This window comes from Myotis myotis, unplaced genomic scaffold (genome assembly GCF_014108235.1).
Source record: "Myotis myotis isolate mMyoMyo1 unplaced genomic scaffold, mMyoMyo1.p scaffold_m19_p_3, whole genome shotgun sequence".
Classification (NCBI taxonomy): Eukaryota; Metazoa; Chordata; class Mammalia; order Chiroptera; family Vespertilionidae; genus Myotis; species Myotis myotis.
This window is the reverse complement of record NW_023416335.1, coordinates 164,143,012-164,161,306: the sequence shown is the minus strand read 5'-3', so window position 1 is coordinate 164,161,306 and position 18,295 is coordinate 164,143,012. Positions and strand designations below refer to the sequence as shown.

At 57.0% G+C, this 18,295-nt stretch overlaps 1 protein-coding gene across 11 annotated transcripts in view; it reads right to left on the bottom strand.

Moving 5' to 3' along the window:
- Positions 1–1,730: 1,730 nt before the first annotated feature.
- Positions 1,731–18,295, bottom strand: part of NCKAP5L (NCK associated protein 5 like) — a 34,628-nt gene continuing 18,063 nt past the window's right edge. Inside the window, exons 2-13 of one of the 11 annotated variants that reach the window (XM_036297596.1) lie at positions 15,588–15,648; positions 14,430–15,098; positions 13,641–13,709; positions 13,489–13,527; positions 12,655–12,774; positions 9,659–9,772; positions 6,087–8,707; positions 4,452–4,611; positions 4,100–4,181; positions 3,473–3,781; positions 3,254–3,396; positions 1,731–2,625 (exon numbers count right to left, since the gene is read on the bottom strand). In XM_036297596.1, the coding sequence (XP_036153489.1) occupies positions 2,410–2,625; positions 3,254–3,396; positions 3,473–3,781; positions 4,100–4,181; positions 4,452–4,611; positions 6,087–8,707; positions 9,659–9,772; positions 12,655–12,774; positions 13,489–13,527; positions 13,641–13,709; positions 14,430–14,552 (3,996 nt within the window). In that variant the 5' untranslated portion in view covers positions 14,553–15,098; positions 15,588–15,648 and the 3' untranslated portion in view covers positions 1,731–2,409. Of the gene's footprint in view, positions 2,626–3,253; positions 3,782–4,099; positions 4,182–4,451; positions 4,612–6,086; positions 8,708–9,658; positions 9,773–12,654; positions 12,775–12,998; positions 13,188–13,488; positions 13,528–13,640; positions 13,710–14,429; positions 15,099–15,587; positions 15,649–18,295 lie in introns of those variants that run through there. The other 10 variants (XM_036297594.1, XM_036297597.1, XM_036297600.1 and 7 more) reach the window with 10 other exon arrangements.

Below are 18,295 nucleotides of genomic sequence, written 5' to 3'. Positions count from 1 at the left end.
AATCCTCACCCGATGATATGTCTTTATTGATTGGCGAGAGAGAGGGAGGGAGGCACTGATCAGCTGCCTCCCACGTGCACCTCGACTGAGGATCAAACCCACAACCCAGGCATGTACCCTGACCGGAAGTCACACCCGCCACCTTCTGGTCTATGGGATTCCACTCCAACCAGCTGAGCGACACTAGCAAGTGCAGGATTCTGATATTTAAAGAAAACCAAGACATCTGACTTGACCTTTTTCTAAGTCTTATTAATTTCTTCAATGATGACATAAACTAAGGGAAATAGGAGAGAGGCCAGATTGAGGGAGAGGTAGGAAGAGCAGAGCTAATGGGACCAGCTGGTCTGGCTCACTCTCCTACTCGTCTGGAGGTAAGGAAAGCCAAAGCCTGGAGAAGGAAGGCAGCTCTCCCCATAAAACCAGGCTTAGTGGCTAAAACCCTTGACTTCCAGTCCATTGCTCTCCACCCCGGCACAGGAGGGATCCACAGGCCAGGGAAAAAGAAGAGGTTAAAGTCCAAAGAAAGCAAAGCCACACACCCAAAAAGGAACTACTCTCTCAGGGCTCCATCACTTCTCAGCCTTGGGCAACCATGGCATGTTTCTGAGCCTGGAAGTCTGTGAAATGAGGATGACGGTGCTTCCCCCCGCTGGGCTGTGGTGGGGGTTAGGGACCGGAGGGCTAGCAATATGGTAGGTGTTTACTTTAATGGGGAATTCTTTTTACCACTCTCCTCGGAGCATGAGGCTGGAGAGGCTGATGGAAGGAGCTAGTGTAAAAGGAGGTGCCGACACCCTCCGCGCTCCCACTCTTCCTGGGCTCGTCAGCGCCCAGGACAGTGTCCACAGTATAAGTGAGCTGTGAATGTGCTTTGGCTCAACTGTGGTGTCAATACACCACGTGTCTCCTACAGGCCCCCATGCCCACGACGGAGGGTCTCGAGTCCCAGCCTCAAGGCCAGGAGTACCGAGCATGATACCGCCCCGGCGGCCTCCAGACTGCATGCCACAGGGAGGCAGCACGTGTAGGCTGTGCCAGGCAGGCGCGCTGAAGAATCACCTGCACCTCGCAGCCAGGTGGGCAGGAGCTGACCAATGTGAGATGAGCTGGTTGCCACCTGGTTCACCTTCAGATCATTGCCCAGCTCCAGGCCCAACAGGAAATCCGAGAGCTGGAGGGCAGCAACCACCCTCTGTCCTCATGCCATGTGGAGTCTGAAATAACTCCTGGAAGTCCCTTCTGCACAGCCTCATTCCTGGCCTCCCTTCCTAAAGTGAGAGCCATGGGAACTGCTGGTTGACATGAGGTAGAACAGAGGCATGATCTGGGAAAGCCCAAGATCTGAGGAAAAATTAGACGGTGGCAACAGTTTGGGATCCAGTTGCCTCCCTTTATGGTAACAGGAGATGACAGACACTTAACTCTGCTTACCCACCAGCCCCTGGAGCTCAGAATTTGGAGGGCCTACCTCATTTCATGTGTACAGGGTTTAAGTGCCTGCCCACAGCTACCCTGCCCAAGCCCTGGACCAGGGCACTCTCCCCAACCCAGGCCTAAGCAGACCCGTCCCTCAATTCTAGGTGACCCCAGCCAGATCCCCTGGAAGGTGGGTTGCTTCACAGGGCGCCTAAGACAGAGTCTCACCCATACCCCCTCCTCCTGGTGCCCACAGTCTCCACCCACTTGTCCATCCCTGAGTCCTCCCACAGAACAAGTCGAGTCGGGGGTACAGCGGGGCCTTCATGTTTTATTGGGGATACTGCAGAAGCAGAGGCTGGAAGCAGAGCAGCCGCATTTGTAACGACAGATAAATTAACCGCAGTGCGGGATGAGGGTGGGGAGTGGGGATTGGGCCAGGTGCTTTAATGTATAAAAAAAACAACAACAAAAAGACTGACAAATGACCCCAAAGACATGGGACAGGGGAGGGCAGCACCATCCAGACAGCAAGGAGGACCAGGGCAGATGAGAGAGAAGGCAACTTGACCCCTCGCCCCCAAACTCCACCAGCGCGGGGCCTCCGGCCGGCCCCGTAGGGCCTGGGGGCAGGGAGCAGCCAGGTTGGCGGAGATAGCACAGCTGGCGGGCAGGAAGCCCAGCACCATGAGATGGCTCAGCCTGAAGTAGGAGCTAGGGCTGGGGCAGCGGCCTGGAACCCAGTCCCTCAGAGGAAGAGCCTGACTCTGGGTGAGAGGAAGGACCAAAGGTGGGGTCTCTCCCTGAGCTGAGAGTGGTCATGTCCTCCACAGCAGCGGAGGGCAGGGGGGTGCCAGGCGCCCCCTTCACCTTCTGGTCCATCTGCCTCTTTGGTCCCTGCAGGGAGGAGCCGCATGGGCCCGAGGGGGCAGGGCCTGAGGAGCGCGGTCCAGGCTGTGTCTGAGAGGGGCCGAGGCGAGGCGCAGCTCCTCAGCCCTGACTCCCACAGGAGGAGAGCGAGTCGTAGAGCGAGTCGCTGAGAGACTCGGAGGTCTCCAGCCCTGGGGGGCCCCCACTGGCCACTCTGCCTTCCTCAGCCATGTCCGATGTGCTGGGAGTACGGCTACCCCCAAACGCCGGGCCCGGGGGCGTGGCAGTGGCTGGGCGGCTGCGCTCCAGGCTCCGCTTCCGGTCCACAGGCAGGGCCTGGGAAAGGAAGGGAGGCTCAGGAGGAAGCTCTCTCACCCCCCGGCCCTGCCTGAAAGCCTGGGCCCTGCCCCGGGCATGGGGGCTCTGCAGATGGGGCCCACCACGGAGGGGTGCAAGCAGAGGAAGCTGGCTGGAGGCACGACTGAGCACAGCCCTACCACGGTTCTGTGGAAGGAGAGAAACCCTTTCCAGAGAGGTGTAAGAAGAGAGATGGGGACTGGCCAGTGTGGCTCAGTGGTTGAGTGTCGACCCATAAACCAGGAGGTCACAGTTTGATTCCTGGTTAGGGCATGTGCTCAGGTTGAGGGCTCGATCCCATGTAGGGGGCAGGAGGCGGCTGATCAATGGTTCTTTCATCATTGACGTTTCTTCTCTCTCTCTCTCTCTCTCTCTCTCTCTCTCTCTCTCTCTCTCTCCCCCTTTCCCCTCTCTCTCTGAAATCAATAAAAACGTATTAAAAAAAAAAAAAAAAAGAAGGAAGGTGGGTGGGCTGCTCAGAGGAGCATCCAAGGGGCTTGCCACTCAGTCCTCCTCCAGGAAGGGCTGTACCTCACAGGAAACACTGGTCTCTCCCTTACCCCCCTGCCCGCCAGTCTTATGCCCTTTCCCCTCCCACCATGCTCACCATGGGGGTCCTGGGCAGCCCCTCCAATTGTCGGGGTGGGCACAGGAAAGGGTCAGTGGAGCCACCGGCTGCCCTGGCATTGGGGAAGGTCCAGTTTTTGGCCAGCTGGACAGGAGGGAGAGGTCCTGGGTCCTCACAGGGATCTATGTGGTGACAAGGGGAAGGAGGTGGTGGTGGGTGGAGTACAGGGACAGCCCACCCACCTGTGCAGACACTCACCGTCAGGGCAGGTCTGATGGCCCCGGTGGCCGGGAGCAGCAGTGAGCAGTGCGGGGAAGGCCGGCATGCTGGGGTGCCGCCCGCTCACCAGCAGCTCCTCGATGCCCGGCACCTCACGCTCCAGCGTGTGGGCGCGGCGGGGGACTTTGGTAAGGGGTGGTGGCCGCACTGGGGGCCCCCCGGGTGGGGGCTCCAGCCGTGGTGGCTTGGTCTTGGGAGGATTCTTGCTGGGGGTTCCACTGCTGCCATGGTCTGGGGGCGGGAAGGTCCCAATGCCACTGTCCAGGGTTCGAGTCAAGGAGCCACAGGCTGGGGAGGGTAAGTCATGAATGTGAGGCTGCAGGTGGCTCATCCACTCTGCCTTCTTCTAGCTTCCTGCCCCAACCTAGGCTCCACCCCTGGTCCAGGCCCCCCCCAGGCCCAACAGGCTAGGTGGTCCCTGCCTACCCTGTCCCACCTTCCCTAGGTTTGGAGAAGGGTGGCAGGTACCCTGAGTGTAAGAAGTGATATTTCTATGCAGCCCCAGGGCCCGCCTGGTGATTGGTACCAATATGGCACTCAGGGCCTGGCATCTGCTGCAGTGACAGGAAAGGGTAAAGCTCTATTCTTGGCCCTTGATCTACTGACCTGTGAAGTGTGAGGTGGGCACTGGCTCAGCCAGGCTGACCTCTGAAGGCATCTCTTCCCGCCTTCCTGGCTCGCTGCTTGGCTGTGGGAAACAGGAGACCTCTGAGCACATTCGTCCCCTACCCCAAACCCCTCTCCTAGCCTCATCATTAGGGCCCCTGAAGTATGGATCTGAGAGTGCCCAAAGCCTTCCAGCCCTCAGGAGGTCCTCTCCCCCTCCCAGCACCGCCCACCCCCACCCGAAATGCATTCAGCAGCTTCCAGGCCTCAGGGAGGGGAGCCCTCCAGGGTTAAGAGATCTGACAGGACCAAGAGACCAGCCCTCCACCCAGCCCTCGTCCCAAGAACTTACCTTCCCAGGTTTTCCGCAGCTCTGAAGAGGGCCCACCAGGCCATTTCGGGGCCCACAGGCTGGCCAGGGGTTCTTGGGGTCAGAGGACACTGGCTGGAAGTCACCATACTCAGGTTTGGGCTCCCTCCAGCTCTTGGGTGGCAGCTCCTTGCCATCCACCCTAGGGGCAACAGTGCAGAAGGAGATGAGGGAGGCCTTGCTCCCACCAATAGTGTGGGTCTAGTGAGACACCCCCTCTGTCCCTGGGGAAGGGGACATATCCCTGGTGGTGTCCCACAACAATCCCTCTGACAAGGGAACTGGCAGAGATCCTAGAGCAGTGGTCGGCAAACTGCGGCTCGCGAGCCACATGCGGCTCTTTGGCCCCTTGAGTGTGGCCACGAAGTTTCAATCGCACTGTACGTGCGCGCCCGCACGTGGTATTTTGTGGAAGAGCCACACTCAAGGGGCCGCAGTTTGCCGACCACTGCCCTAGAGGAACCCCAGAGGGATAGCAGGGGCTGGGAAGATGGGAGAACTCTCCCAAAATTACCCAGAGTCAAGCTTAGACACCACGCTACAGTGGTGGCAGATAAATGGCAAACCTGGTCACATCCTGGCCCACACAACACACCCAGCCTGGCCCAGCTGAATTTGCCGTTCAAATCATACCAGACCTGGGGCCCAATTCCTGCAGACATTCTGCCTTAACCTGGCCCAGAGAGGGCAACCCCAAGTCACTCTGTAAACCACAGCTCCCATTGCTGGGTCTGCGGCAGATGCCAAAGGACAAGATGGGAAGGAGACCCCCCTTTGTTCCATAGCAGGAGTGGGGTACCCTTCTTCTGCCAAGAGCCATTTGGACATCTATAACATTATTCGCGGGCCACACAAAATTATCAACTGAAAAATTCTAGCCAGTTTGGCTCAGTGGATAGAACTGAAGAGTCCCAGTTCAATTCTGGTCAAGGGCATGCGCCTTGGTTGCAGGCTTGATCCCTGGCCCTAGATGAGGCACAAATCAATGTCTCTCTCACATTGATATTTCTCTCTGCCTCTCCCCCTCCCTTCCATTCTCTCTAAAAATCAATGGAAAAATATCCCTGGGTAAGGATTAACAACAACAACAAATTATCCTGCTATATTTGGTCAAACACTTAACGAACTCACCCTTCATGCCTTGGCAGGGCCAGGCCAAATGATTTCACAGGCCTTACACAGCCCTTGGGCTGGATGCTCCCCACCCCTGTTCTATAGAATGGGAAACCCCAGAGTGAGACTTCATCAGGCCATGGCCAGGAACTAACATCTCTTTGACTGTTGTGTGCAGGCATTTAGGTTGGCCGCCTCACCCGACACCGGAGATGATCCAGCAAAGTGTGGACTGTTCCCTCTTCCCAAATGAGAAACTGGATCTCAGCAAGCCTGGTATCAGCCAGAGAGGCGGGGAGCTGGGGAACAAACACCCCATCTTTCCTCTTGGTCAGGCTGCGAACCCCCCAATATTTTGGTAGCATTTTGCTCGACCTCTGACCCCTTCTGACCTCTGCGAAGCCTAAGCTCCCAGGCCAAGCGTGCCCAGCCGGTCTCTGGTGTACCCACGGAGAGACAAGCTCCTCAGTCACCAAGCACCTGCGACGGGTCCCAGGCCCTCACCTGTTGAGCAGCTGCTGCATGAAGGTGTCTGCGCCCTGGTACATGCCCGCCAGCTGGCCCTGGACCGGCCCCAGCCCTGCACTGGGCCCTGGTGCTGGTCCCCCTGGCCGCGGCCGGGCCCTGCTGCTCAGGTAGGCCTTCTCCTCCTCCAGCGCCCGGCGCAAATCCTCCGCCTTAGCCATCAGCTTGGAGATGTTGAGGCTCTCTGCCTCCAGCTTCCGGGATTCTACCTTTACCTCCTTCCGGAGCGGGGAGCCCCCGCTGGCCCCCTCCTTGCTCTTGGTGGCCTCTGTGCGGCGGTTTAGTGCTGGCAGCTTGCTCTTCCTAAGGCCAAACCAGCTGGCGATGCTGCTGGTGTTTCGGTGCTTGGCCTCGGCGCCCGGTGCCCGCTCCTGACCCTGGAGCCGCAGTACATTCTCCTCGATGCCCTTCATCACCTTCTCCTCAATGGCCGAGTGTAGGGCACGCCCCTCAGGGCCCTGGCTTGGGTCAGCAGGGCCAGGTGCTGAGGCTGTGGGCTGAGCCATGGTGCTACCACAGTCTGTCCATGGTGGGCCCTTCCCCTTGTCAGGCTTGGGGGGCTCCTTGGTGGCTGGCAGGGCCACAGGTCGGGGCACCACCTTGGTAGGTGACTTGGAAGGTAGCTTTGTCGGGCTGCCGTGGGGGCTCTTACTGGGCTTGCCCAGGCTGGGGGCTGAGGCTGGCACTTTGGCAGGGGTGCGGGGTACCTGGGGACACAGGGCGCCTGCCAACCGGCTCTTAGCCAGCTCCACTTTGGTGAGGCAGCTCCTCGGTGAGACAGGCTCCAGGTCCACACGGGCCCCCATGGAGTGGGAGGAGTAGACTCGGGCCCCGGGCTCCCCTAGGAGCCCAGGTTCCTGTTGCTTTAGGCTGCTCGTGCCCAAGGCCACTGCCCCCCGCAGGGCACCCTTGGCTTCTGGCTGCTCAGGGGGCCTGGGAATGGAGAGTGCCAGGTCTCCAGGACTCTCCCCTGACCTCCCTGCTCCCCGCACCTTCTCGGTGCCAATCCTGGCTGGCACCCCGTTCTTCTCTGGGCCCTGGGACCCCTCGGGGCCCGTCTTCAGCTTCCCCAGGGCTGCCAGTCTGTCCCGCAGGGGTGTGTGGCCAGGATCTCCAGGTCGCCGTCCTGCCCCCTGGCTGGGCTTCTTGGCTGAGCTGCCTGGGGTCCTGCGGCAAGGATGGGGAGACTCCAAGCCTGCCTTGTCCACATTTTTCTCCTGGGGGCTCCCATAGGGGCAGGATTCTGGGAGGCAAGGGCTAAGGGGGGCTCCAGGGCTTCTGAGGACCTCAGGGGCCTGCTGCACCTCCAGAGTTAGTGGTGGGTAGGTGGGCACCTGCAATGGGGGTGGGGGTGGCTCTGGAGAAGGCCCCCTAAAGGTGCTCCGGGAAAGGTCCAGGATGTTCTCGTAGCAGGGCGACCCCGGGGACAGCGTGGTGGAGAAGGCTGGCTGGGGAGGTCGGAGCTGTGCAGAGTCCGGGGTTGTGGAGCAGGGTGAAGGGCTGGTGGGCAGGCCTTGGACCCCTTCTGGGGACAGTTCTCCTCCACCCAGGCCCTTTCGGGCCAGCAGTGGGGAGGGGCTGCCATCTGAGCCGCTGTTCCGGCAGGGGATTCGGGAGTTCCGGGGGAGCTGAGGGCTGAGCTGGGGGCCTCCTGGGCTGGGGACCTTCTCCGAGGCTGGAGGCAACTTTAGAAACTTGAGCCCTCTGGCTGGAGAGGGCAGAAGGGGTCCCTGGGCTTCCCCGGGAGAAGGGGAGCCGATTTGGAGCTTGCTTTTCACCTGAGATGAGGAGTGGGGGTGGCCAGGTTGACAGCCCAGGGGGGCATCCCCCGCACTAATGAACATGCTGAGGAAGGGGAGGGGCTCCTGGCCCTCTGAGGTAGCACCAAAGACTGGCCTGTGAGCCTCTGGAGTACCCCCACCCCAAGCTGACTTGGGGAAGCCTTTGGACTTGGATAGCTGTGGGGGGCCCTGGTCTGGGGAGGATGGCTGCCTCGAGCCTGGGTGGTCCCCGTTGAGTGGGCCGGTGGCCCCGGCCAGGAAGGCCTGTAGGTAAGACTCTGTGTCCTCAAGGAGCTGACCCAGGTTCAGCTGTTTGTGGGCCAGGGCCCCGAGCAGGGTGTCGGGGCTGGGTGCCTCATTGGGATCACCTGCCTCATCAGAAGAGGAGGAGGAGCTGCTGCCTGGGGCACAGGGTGGAGCAGAGATGGCCCCTTGGGCCTGCAGGGAGGCCCTACTAGGGCCCCAGTGCCGCCCAGCACCCTCTTCCTCCCCATGGTTCCCCAAGAGGCGCTCCCAGTGTAGCAGGCCTCCCAGGCTACCAGGGCCTAGTAGCAGGTAGGGGGGCCAGGGGGAGGGCTCGGGCTGGGGTGGGCCACACAGCTCGCCGTTGATGGGCTCTGGGGAGCCAGGACCCTCGCGTGGAGGCCGCCAGGGGGTGGCAGGTGAGCAGAGAAGCAAGGGGTCAGTCTCTTCCAGAGCTCTCAGCACCTCCAGGATCTGGGCTTTCTTTCGAAGGAATGGGGACAGGGCATCCAGCGCTGGGGGTGGGGCAGCCGGCGGTCCTGGGCCTCCTGGCCGCAGCTGCTGCTCCCAGCACACCTTGGGGGAGAAACAGCATAAGGAGACCACGTGCAGACCCAGGGCCTGGGCTGCGCATAACTGTGTGTGGCAGGAACACAGCTGGCCTGGTTTTGTCTCTGTCCCCAAAAGGAATGGACAGCTCCTGGGATACGATGGCTCATCCTCCCTAAGATTCACTGAGCCCTGGTTAGTCCCACTCTTTCCTGGCATGACTGGGGTTGGGTGGGGACCCCGTTTCCCTTCCTGGCTATCCCAGCCCTGCTTTCCCACCACTTCCCACTGCTGTTTGGGTCAGCAGGGCTGACCACCTACAACATTGACCGCTATGCTTGTCCCGGGGAGGGAGGCCTGTTCATTTTTCAGGCTCAGAAAGAACACAGACTCAAGAAGGGGATGTGATGCAGCCAATTCCTAAGCCACTGCAGCAAGCCCAGGCCCTTTTAGGTCAGACAGCGGCCTATTGACCTGATCTCCATGGAGAAGAGAATTGGGAATGACTCTACTGCAAGCCCATCCTGGCTTTTGCCCGGCCCCCTCTCGTGCCCAGTCCAGTCTGACATAGTGGTTAACTCCATGGGCTCTGGAGCCAGACTGTGTAGCCTCAAGAACCAGATCTACTACTAACTAGTTTTATGGCCTTTGGCAAGTTACTGAATCTTCAAGCTTCATAGTATCATCTGTAAAACGGATGCTCGCTATGTTTAACCTCGTAAGGCAGATGAGACCCAGGTGCTCAGCAGTGGCTGACACACAAGGGAGCCGTGACTCCTATTGCAGAACTGACACATTTGCTTGCAAGGCCAGTGGTTGGAATGGGACCTATTTTTCTTGGTCTGAGGTGACACAGCCTGGTCAAGAACCTGTGCACGGGGCACGGCCTCCCCTGGGACTCATTAGAAATCAGCAATGGAGGCAACGGACAAGCCCATGGCCAGCGGGGCCGCTGACCACCGTGCCCAGCCCTCCTACCTCTCTCTGCCCAGCACAGCGCCCCAGAGGCAGCGAGGTGGCCGGTCCCTCGGCGGAGCTCAGGGAGGGGGAGGCTGGTGGCTCTGATGGAGGCTGGAGTGGGGTAAGTGGGATCTGCAGGGAGAGGGAGAGTTAGCACAGGTGCTCTGTGCCAGGTCCCTACTTCCCCATGAACTAGGCCTTCCCGTTCCAGGGCAGGAAAGAGTTGCCCCTTCAGGCACATGTCCTGGCCCAAGGTATGCTTTCACCACTGTCCCCACCACCTGGTCAAGGAGCCTTGGGAGACCAAGGCACAGGCGGACTGAAGGGCATGCCCAGGTGGCAGAAAGGTAGGGTGGTCCAGGGGCTTTGGGGGAGGGGAGACGTGGCTCCTGGGCCCAAGGGCAGTGGCAAGCCCACCCCAGGTGCCACTGCAGGTCCAGGACCGCTCTGCTCTTCCTCAGGACCTCCTCCCTGGCTACAGAGAGAGCGCGCAGCGAGGCCCCTCCTGTTCTCACTACCTTTGAGCCCAGCCTCACAGGCTGAGACTAAGGGAAGGGGACTTATTACTGGGTTCCAGAAAAGAGATGGTGGTGTCAGCTATCACTTCTGTCTCCCTTAACTAGTCTCATGTGAAGCTTGTACTCTGAGGATTACAGAAGTAGTACTGAATCATGGGTCACGTCTCTCTCAGTCCCTGAGGATGTCACTTCCTTCGCTTTGGCATTTCAACTAGATAGCAGTCAACTTTAAGTCCTCCCTGTCTCTCACTCTCTGCAGCTTTCAGATCCTGTCTTGGCAGCGTCTCTGCCTCCCCTCTGGCCGCCTGCAGCCGCCCCTTCAGCCCAGATCCTCACACCTCCTGCTGGATGCTGCTCAGCATTCCAGTCTCTCTGACTTGGGTAGCTTCTCAACCTCCGATGTACAAGGCAGCCTAAAGCATGTTTTTCTTTCTTTCTTTTTTTTTTTCCCTGAAGCATCTTTGTGCTCAAAGCCTCCTCTGCCTGCTCACTGAAGACAAGTCTGAACTCCTCTGCCTGCATTCCAGCCCAGCCTGCCTGGTCTTCCCGACGCCGGCTCCAGCTCTGCCTCTCACTGCTCCTCACACACCCTTTGTTCCAGCCCCGCTGAACAGCTTGCCGCTGCCTAGGCTTCCTGCTCTGTTCCTTCCACAGGGAATCGCGTTTCTCTGCGCCCCCCCCCTCCCCGCCCCCCGTTGCACTCTCTTTAAATCTCTCATCCATCAAGGCCCAGATCCAATGCCACCTCATTAAGGGAGCCCTCCCCAGCCTGTCTCTGTGCCCAGCTTCCCCCACCTCTGGCTCTTGGGCGGCGCTGTCACACTCTGCTTTGTACTACTGCTGCCTGTAGACCTGCCTTCGCTTCGGCAGTCCCGGCCGTCAGGGGTTACATTTGCTCTGCACAGGCGACAGCCCTGTCCAGTTCCATATGTGTTGGCAAAGGCACTACTCATAACAAGAGCTTAATTAGCATCTCAATGGGGCTTTCATCCTAGAAAAGCACAATTTAGGAATAACATGAATAATGATAAATAGCTGCTGCCGAACACTGACCATCTACTCTGGGCCAAGCACTATTTATTATCTTACTTAATCCTCATGACAACCTGCAATATAGGTGCTCTTATTCCCACCTAGAAGGAAAAACTGGTTTGTAAGATTATATAATTTGTCCAAAGTCACATAGCTAAGAATTAGCTAAGTTAGGGAGTTTATCTGAGGTTCATGCTCTTTCCATTATGTCATAAATTACCTCTGGGGAAGATGACTCTATGACCCCAAACCCCAAAATTCATCTAAAAAGCCCAAATTCAAATCCCAGAATTAATTTAAGTAAAAAAAAAAAAATGACTTAAGGATGATCTATACCTCTTTTATCACTAGTTACTGAGGAGGAATGGACGGGGTGAGATCGGCCAGTGTGGTTAGGCCTCTGGGAGTTCCAGGGTGAACCCTGTAGCTGGGCAAGACCAGGGCATGGGGGCTGCAGTCCCTGTGGCTGATTCACTCAGCTTTGTACCTGCCTGGTGACAGGGGTTCTAGACAGGCAGGGTCAGGCCTCCCAGGAGCTGAGGGCATCCTGCCCAGGGTCTGGGAGCCAAGAGCTGCCTGGTTTGTATGAGACAAACACACACAGAGAAGGTACTTCTCTTCTTGTCAAGGTCAGAGGTGGGGTGAGGGTGCGCCGGCTGACTTCAGAACCCAGAGCTCCTCCTGACCCTCCTACCCCCGTGTCTCACCCCATCCTTGAGGCTTTCTGACAGCGTGACCCAAACGAGCACAGGATTCACTCCGAGTGGGCTCCTGATTCTCCGGGGTAAGGCGGGTGTCTGGGCTAGAAGCAGGGACCAACCAGGGTCTACGGCCATGTCTGAGTCAGTGGGTGAGCATACAGGATGGGACAAAAGTAGGTTTACAGTTGTTTGTAGGGAAAAATAATACAATAATAAATAATAACACAAGAATAAACTCTGTGTTTTGTAAACCTACTTTTGCCCCACCCTGTATGCAATGTGCACAAATACAGAGTTATCCGGCCAAGTGCCTTTCCTGACCTCTCTGTGACACCAAGCGCTGGGTGCCTTCCACCCGGTCCCACCCCAGCCCCTGGCCAAGAAGAGGCAGTGCAGTGGCCAAAGGGGCCCCTTGGGAGCGTGAAATAATTACAATTTCAGCTTCCACCCATCTCCCCACACAGGGGGAGGGTAAGCAGGAACCTCTCTGTCAGTGAGAAGGGATCCCATCCACCTGGGAGGGAAGCACCTGCAAGGTGGGGGACAGCCCGGATTGAGGGGACTCAGGGGGTTTTCACCCCGTCTAAGGCGCACATCTATCAGGCCAGGCGGGCTTTCCCTGGATGGACTGCCTCCAGAATGGAGGGAGCGCTGGGCAGCCTGCTTCTGTAGGTGTTTTGGGGAAAAGTGGGTGGTGGTAATGATGGGGCTGGGGGAGGCAGGAAACAGGTGTGATGAGGGAAGGAGAATGGCTTATGCCCACCTGAGGGAGGGAGCCTGTCGTGAGCTGGAGTTTCTGCTGAAACAGGGAGCTCAGCATCTGGTTCTGTCGTTCGAGGTCAAACACTCTCTTCTTCAGCTTGATGCACTCCTCCCGAAGGTCCTGCCGCCGCCCGGAGGAGGTGGAGGAAAAGAAGGAGAGCATACCGGGGAGGGTGGATGAGCACACAGCTCCCTTCATCAGAGCAGCGGGCACTCCTCCCGGGCATGCCCTTCTCCTGCAGCCTCCTCCGTGAAGGAGGCTGCGGCTATCAAATCCTCAGGGGACGGTAAATTCTCTAAAGTTAACCACCCACGGAGGGAGGTAAATCCCATTCCCATTGGTACCTTCCCCAATCCTGGAGCCAGCCCAGCGCCTCTTAGAAACCACACATTAAAGAAGGGTCCATACAAGGCAGAAGAAGATCTAGGGGTCAGATGGACCATGTGTCGAGAAGTTACCCACAGTGCTTCAGTAAATATTTAGATGCCACCTTATGCTCCCAACATCAACACTGCTTTCAGGTCCATTACAATCTGGGGCCAGAATAAGAGAAGGATTCAAGCCCAAATCAAAGGTACCATAACTCAGAGATCTGGCCTCACCTATGCCACCCCTGCCTCCAGATAAAACAGTACAGGCCTGTCTGAAGTGAGGAAGCGAGGGGTGGGGGAGGGATGCGGGCATCACTGGGCCAATAGGACATTTCCGCCAAGCTCCCTCCTCTAGCCCCCATCAAAGGCTTAGCTGAGAAGGCTCAGGGGTCCCCTGTGGTCCCCAGGACCTCTCCCAGGGAGGTTGGACTTAGGGGTGAGAAGGTCTCCCATGGCCACTTACCTTTTGGTTCAGTAGTGCCTGTACCACATGGTTGGCAACCTGGGGACAGAAAGCCCCGAAGCAGAGATGTCAGCCAACAGCCTTTATCTGGAGGAGACAAGCTATGCTTCCCAACCCTCCCCAGCATCAGTCCCACTGCAGACCCCACAGACCTCATCCAGACAGCGCTCATAGGTCTCCCGCTGGTTTTCGTTGGCCTGGGCAAGTGCCGAGTTCTCTGCCTGCAGGACACGGGAAGAGGGCAAAAAGGAGGCCATGGGACCATTCTTCCCTCAGGGCAAACTCCTTTTGGGGAAGGGGAGGCAAGGAGTCTACTAACTACACCCTGCCCACCTCTTGGCTCTGGATGGATTCTGCCACGGGGAGGCCTATAGAGATGGGCTGAGGGCATTAGAAGGCAGAGCTCAGATGTCTGGTTTTCTGTAACCTCAACCTCAGTCAGTGACCAGGACCTAAGGTGGGAGGTGCCAAGAGTAACCCTGATTTCCCTGGGGAGAGGGCAGAGGAGACTGGCAGGACCTTAAGAATGTGATGTAGGGCCTTCGTTTAAGGATCCATGTCCTTGTCCCTCAAATCCTGAGTGCCAGGACATCTAAACCCTTTTTCCTCTGTGACCACCCTTTTCCTCAGAGCATGAATGTGGGGGAGAAGTGGGGTAAAGAAGGGAGACATTGAGGGGTTAAGACAAGCCTGCCCCTGGGCATGCCTCCTGTCCTTGAGCGGCACCTCACCTAGGGAGCTAAGGGCAGGGAGAGGGCTTCTCAGAGGAGCTCTCCTAAGAATGTTCATCTCCGCTCCAGCCTGGCCAAGGGGGCTGAGAGAAAGGGCCGCAAACCAAACACCCACCAAGGGAAAAGCACGATTTAGGAATCACATGAATAATGATAAATAGCTGCTCAGAGGACAGGGCAGCCCTACTGCCCTCCGCGCCCTGTGCCCACCTCCAGCTCCCGCAGTCGGTGCAGGAGCTCCTGGCAGGTACCCGGCTCCATGCCGCCATCACCACCCTCTCCTGGCCTCGGGTTCTCAGGACTCCCAGCCGGCTGGTCCATGGCCTCTGACATCAGGTCCTGGGAACAAGTGAGAGAGGCCGGGCAGGCTGCTCCAGGGCCCGGGAGGTGAGCGGGGGAGGAGGACAAAGAGGAAACTTGTTAGTATTCTCGGAGTTGAGCTCAGTGGGACCGATGTGCCACGGACACTGTAACAACTCAGTCTACGTCTCTCTGGTCACGGGAAAAAGACACTCTTCCCCTCTGAAGAACAAAAACCATTGTTTTGTAAAGCCCGGTAACTGCACTCGGCCTGTCACAGGTCACACAGGCACTGGCCAGGAGCTGAGAAACCTGAATTCTCCGCCGCGACTGGCCTCCATCTGGCACACTGCATCCTCCTGGCGACACTGGGAGGGGCTGGCCTGCCTCCAAGGATCCCTGGTCCTCTGCAGGGGCTGGGCTCTTTACCCGCCTTTCCATTTGGCCCGCTCCTTCCTACCATTCCTTGGATTATTCCAATCCAAGTCCACTCAGGTCTGTAACCGTCTCCCCCGGACTCTCGATTCCATGAGGGCATGTTCAGGTCACTGCCCAGGCTTACACTTCCTGGTGTGATACCTGGTGTGCAAGAGACAGACTGAGCACCAACTAAAGAGACCAGCCTGCCACTGCATGAACACAGCCAGCCAGGCTTCCAACCTGAACTGTGCGTGTGATGCCCCACCCGCCACACTGTTGCCATGGTTACTGCCGGTACTGACTAGGCTTCATCTTCCATTTGAGTTTCAATTTCTCTGCCAGAGGAAAGCGCTCATTTCCTTCTTCTACACAAATATTGTGGAAATTTCCAGTAGATGGGAAACCCTTCCTCATGCCAAGGGGCGGAGGCTCCGGTTTACAACTGACGACTTGCCTCCCGGCCCCACCGAAGCCCCCACAAAGGAGCTGAGCACTTTTGGACCAAGGGAGAGAGGACCGCAGCACTCGTCCGCCAGGCATCTGAACGCTCTCTCCTCCGTCCTCCACGGTGGGCACAAGGGCCCTGCCCCACCCAGCCTTCCCCCTCCAGTCCCCATCAACGGCCGCACAGGCCACAGAGCCCCTCACCTGCCTCTGCTCCCTCGCCAGGCTGGCACACTCACTCTAACAGCCAGAATGGTCACCTTGCCTGTGGAGAAACAGGGAGAGCATGTCAGCCTGCCTTCCACAAGCATTTATTTGGCTTCTGCTGTGTGCCAGGCGCTGGGCCACAGGGAAGAGCAAGCCAGCGAAAGCCCTGCCTTTACGAAGCTTCCGTTTTATTGGGGGAGGCGGATAATACACGATAAACCAAGGAACATATGCTGGGTCCTGGTAAGACACTGAGGGGCGACAGTTAAGCAGAGACCGACTGAAGTCCAGATCAAATCCTGGGATGGAAGAAGCATTCTGGGTAGAGGAAGAGCCAGAGCAGAGGTCCCGGCTCTGTCAGCAATCACTCAGACACCAGGTGGACATGATCAGTCCCACACGGTGCTTCCTGTCATCCTCATCACCACCTCACAGGACTTCACAGCTATTATCAGCACCTGTATTTGAGATGAGGGAACCAAGGAATAGGAAGTTACACTTGCATACACTGAATGGATCCTGTGTGTTGCCACTTTCTCATGCATCATTCCGCTTGATTCTCCTACCAAACTTGTAAGGGGAGCGCCAGCCTAGGGAGGAAGCAGGCTCCACAGAGGCAAAAGATGCAGCCCAAGTCACATGGCTGGTTCGCAAAGCGCACTGGACAGGCCTGGACTTCGCCACCCCCAGGGGGCCTCTCTGTGCACAAGTTGTACTGTAAGCTCCTTGTATTCAGGAAGCTCTGCAGTCCTAGGGCTCCCGGGACAATGCAGTTAAACAGACCTGGGTTAGAATCCTGACTCTGCAAGATCTGGCTCCTCACCTATGTAACGGGGATAAGAATACTATGCAGAAAGGGTTGCTGGAAGATGAAATGAGATCATGTACGTAGTGTTCTGCGTGAACTCGGTAAATGGAAGCTTTTCATATCATCACATCCTGACGCAGGCACAGTGCAAAGTCCTGCAAAGAGCCTGCTGTTACACCCCCCCACTTCCGGTCTATTCACAGGTAGGCAGACCCCAAGTCACCTCAGCCGGGGGTGCCCACTAACGGGCACCTGAAGATCTGAGAGTGCTGCCCAAACTGCCCTGCCTTCAAGGAGCTCCCCTCTCCAACCCTCTCCCCCCAGCTCTCCACCCCAGAGCCAGGCAGCCTGCACTCTTCTCTGCCTGGCGCCCGAGGAAGAGGGGACCAGCAAACAGGAAGCACGTCTTCCCAAGTGAGAGTGTGTATACGACAATGGGATAAACTGAAAACTAGAAGGAAAGGAAAAATGGTGTAATATTTACCTTTAACACTACCACAATCTAAAGTCCTTTGTTGTCACTATTTTTAAATGTTTTTATTGATTTTAGAGAGAGAGGAAGGGAGAGAGAGAGAAACATCGATGTGAGAGAGAAATATTGATTGGCGGCCTCCTGCATGCACCCTGACCGTTGACTGAACCCGTAACCTGGGCCAGCAACCCTTTGGTGCACAGGTGGATACTCAACCAACTGAGCCACACTGGCCAGGGCAGTCCTTTGTTATTTTAACATCATAAAAATGTACCTAGTTGCCTGGTGGCGTGGCTCAGTGGTTGAGCATCAACCTATGATCCAGGAGGTCACGGTTTGATGCCCGGGCAGGGCACATGCCCGGGTTGTGAGCTCGGTCCCTAGTGGGGGGTATGCAGGAAGCAGCCGATCAATGATTCTCTCTTATCATTGATGTTTCTATCTCTCTCTCCCTCTCCTTCCTCTCTGAAATTAATAAAAATACAGTAAAAAAAATGTACCTAGTATAACTTCATTTGCTATAACATTATCATGTTTGATATGTTTAGAAATGGACAGGCCTGGAAATAAAACAAAAAAAGTTTCAAGAAATATCCTCTTTCCCACATGGACAAATAGGGGTTAAAACCAAAAAAGGGCCTTGGGTTACCTCCACCACTGGGCCAATTCCACCCCACCCACCACTCACCTCTGGGCCGACGCCCACTGGCTCCAGTCGGAGGGTCCCCTGCTCTAGGAGCGGACTGCCCCCATGGGTCACTAGCTTTCCCTCAATCCCCTCCCCATTTATTTCCCCAGTGGGTTGGGGTGGGTGCAGAAGTCTGGGGAGTGTGAGAAAAAAAAGTTGGGAGGATGAAGGACAGGAGTGGGATGAAAAGGCAATGTCCAGGGGCCAAGAAGGAATAAAGCTAATGGCCTAGCTGGTTTGGCTCAGTGCATAGAGAGCCGGCCTGCAGACTGAAGGGTCCTGGGTTCGATTCCAGTAAAAGGCACATGCCCGGGTTGTGGGCTCGATCCTCAGTAGTGGGTGTGCAGGAGGCAGCTGATCAATTATTCTCTCTCATCATTGATGTTTCTATATCTCTCTCCCTCTCCCTTCCTCTCAGAAGTCAATTAAAAAATAAAAATAAAGCTAAAACTGCGGAAAGCCCAAGTCTTGTGTTCGCCACACAACAAAAACCAAAGTAAGGGTGAAGGTGGTCTAGGAGAATATGTTTTCCTAAAAAAATAAAAATAGGTTTGGCCTCAAGATCTGAGCGGTCCCTGCTATGAGCAGCAGCAATATTAGGGGGAGACACCAGAGGTCCTGAGCGTACTTTCCCCAATCAGATGGAGGAACTAGAGCCATGAGGGGGTCCTACAGGACTGGAGCGGTGAGGAGCCTGGGGAAGAGCAGGAGGTACAGGCCTAGCTGGCTACACCTAT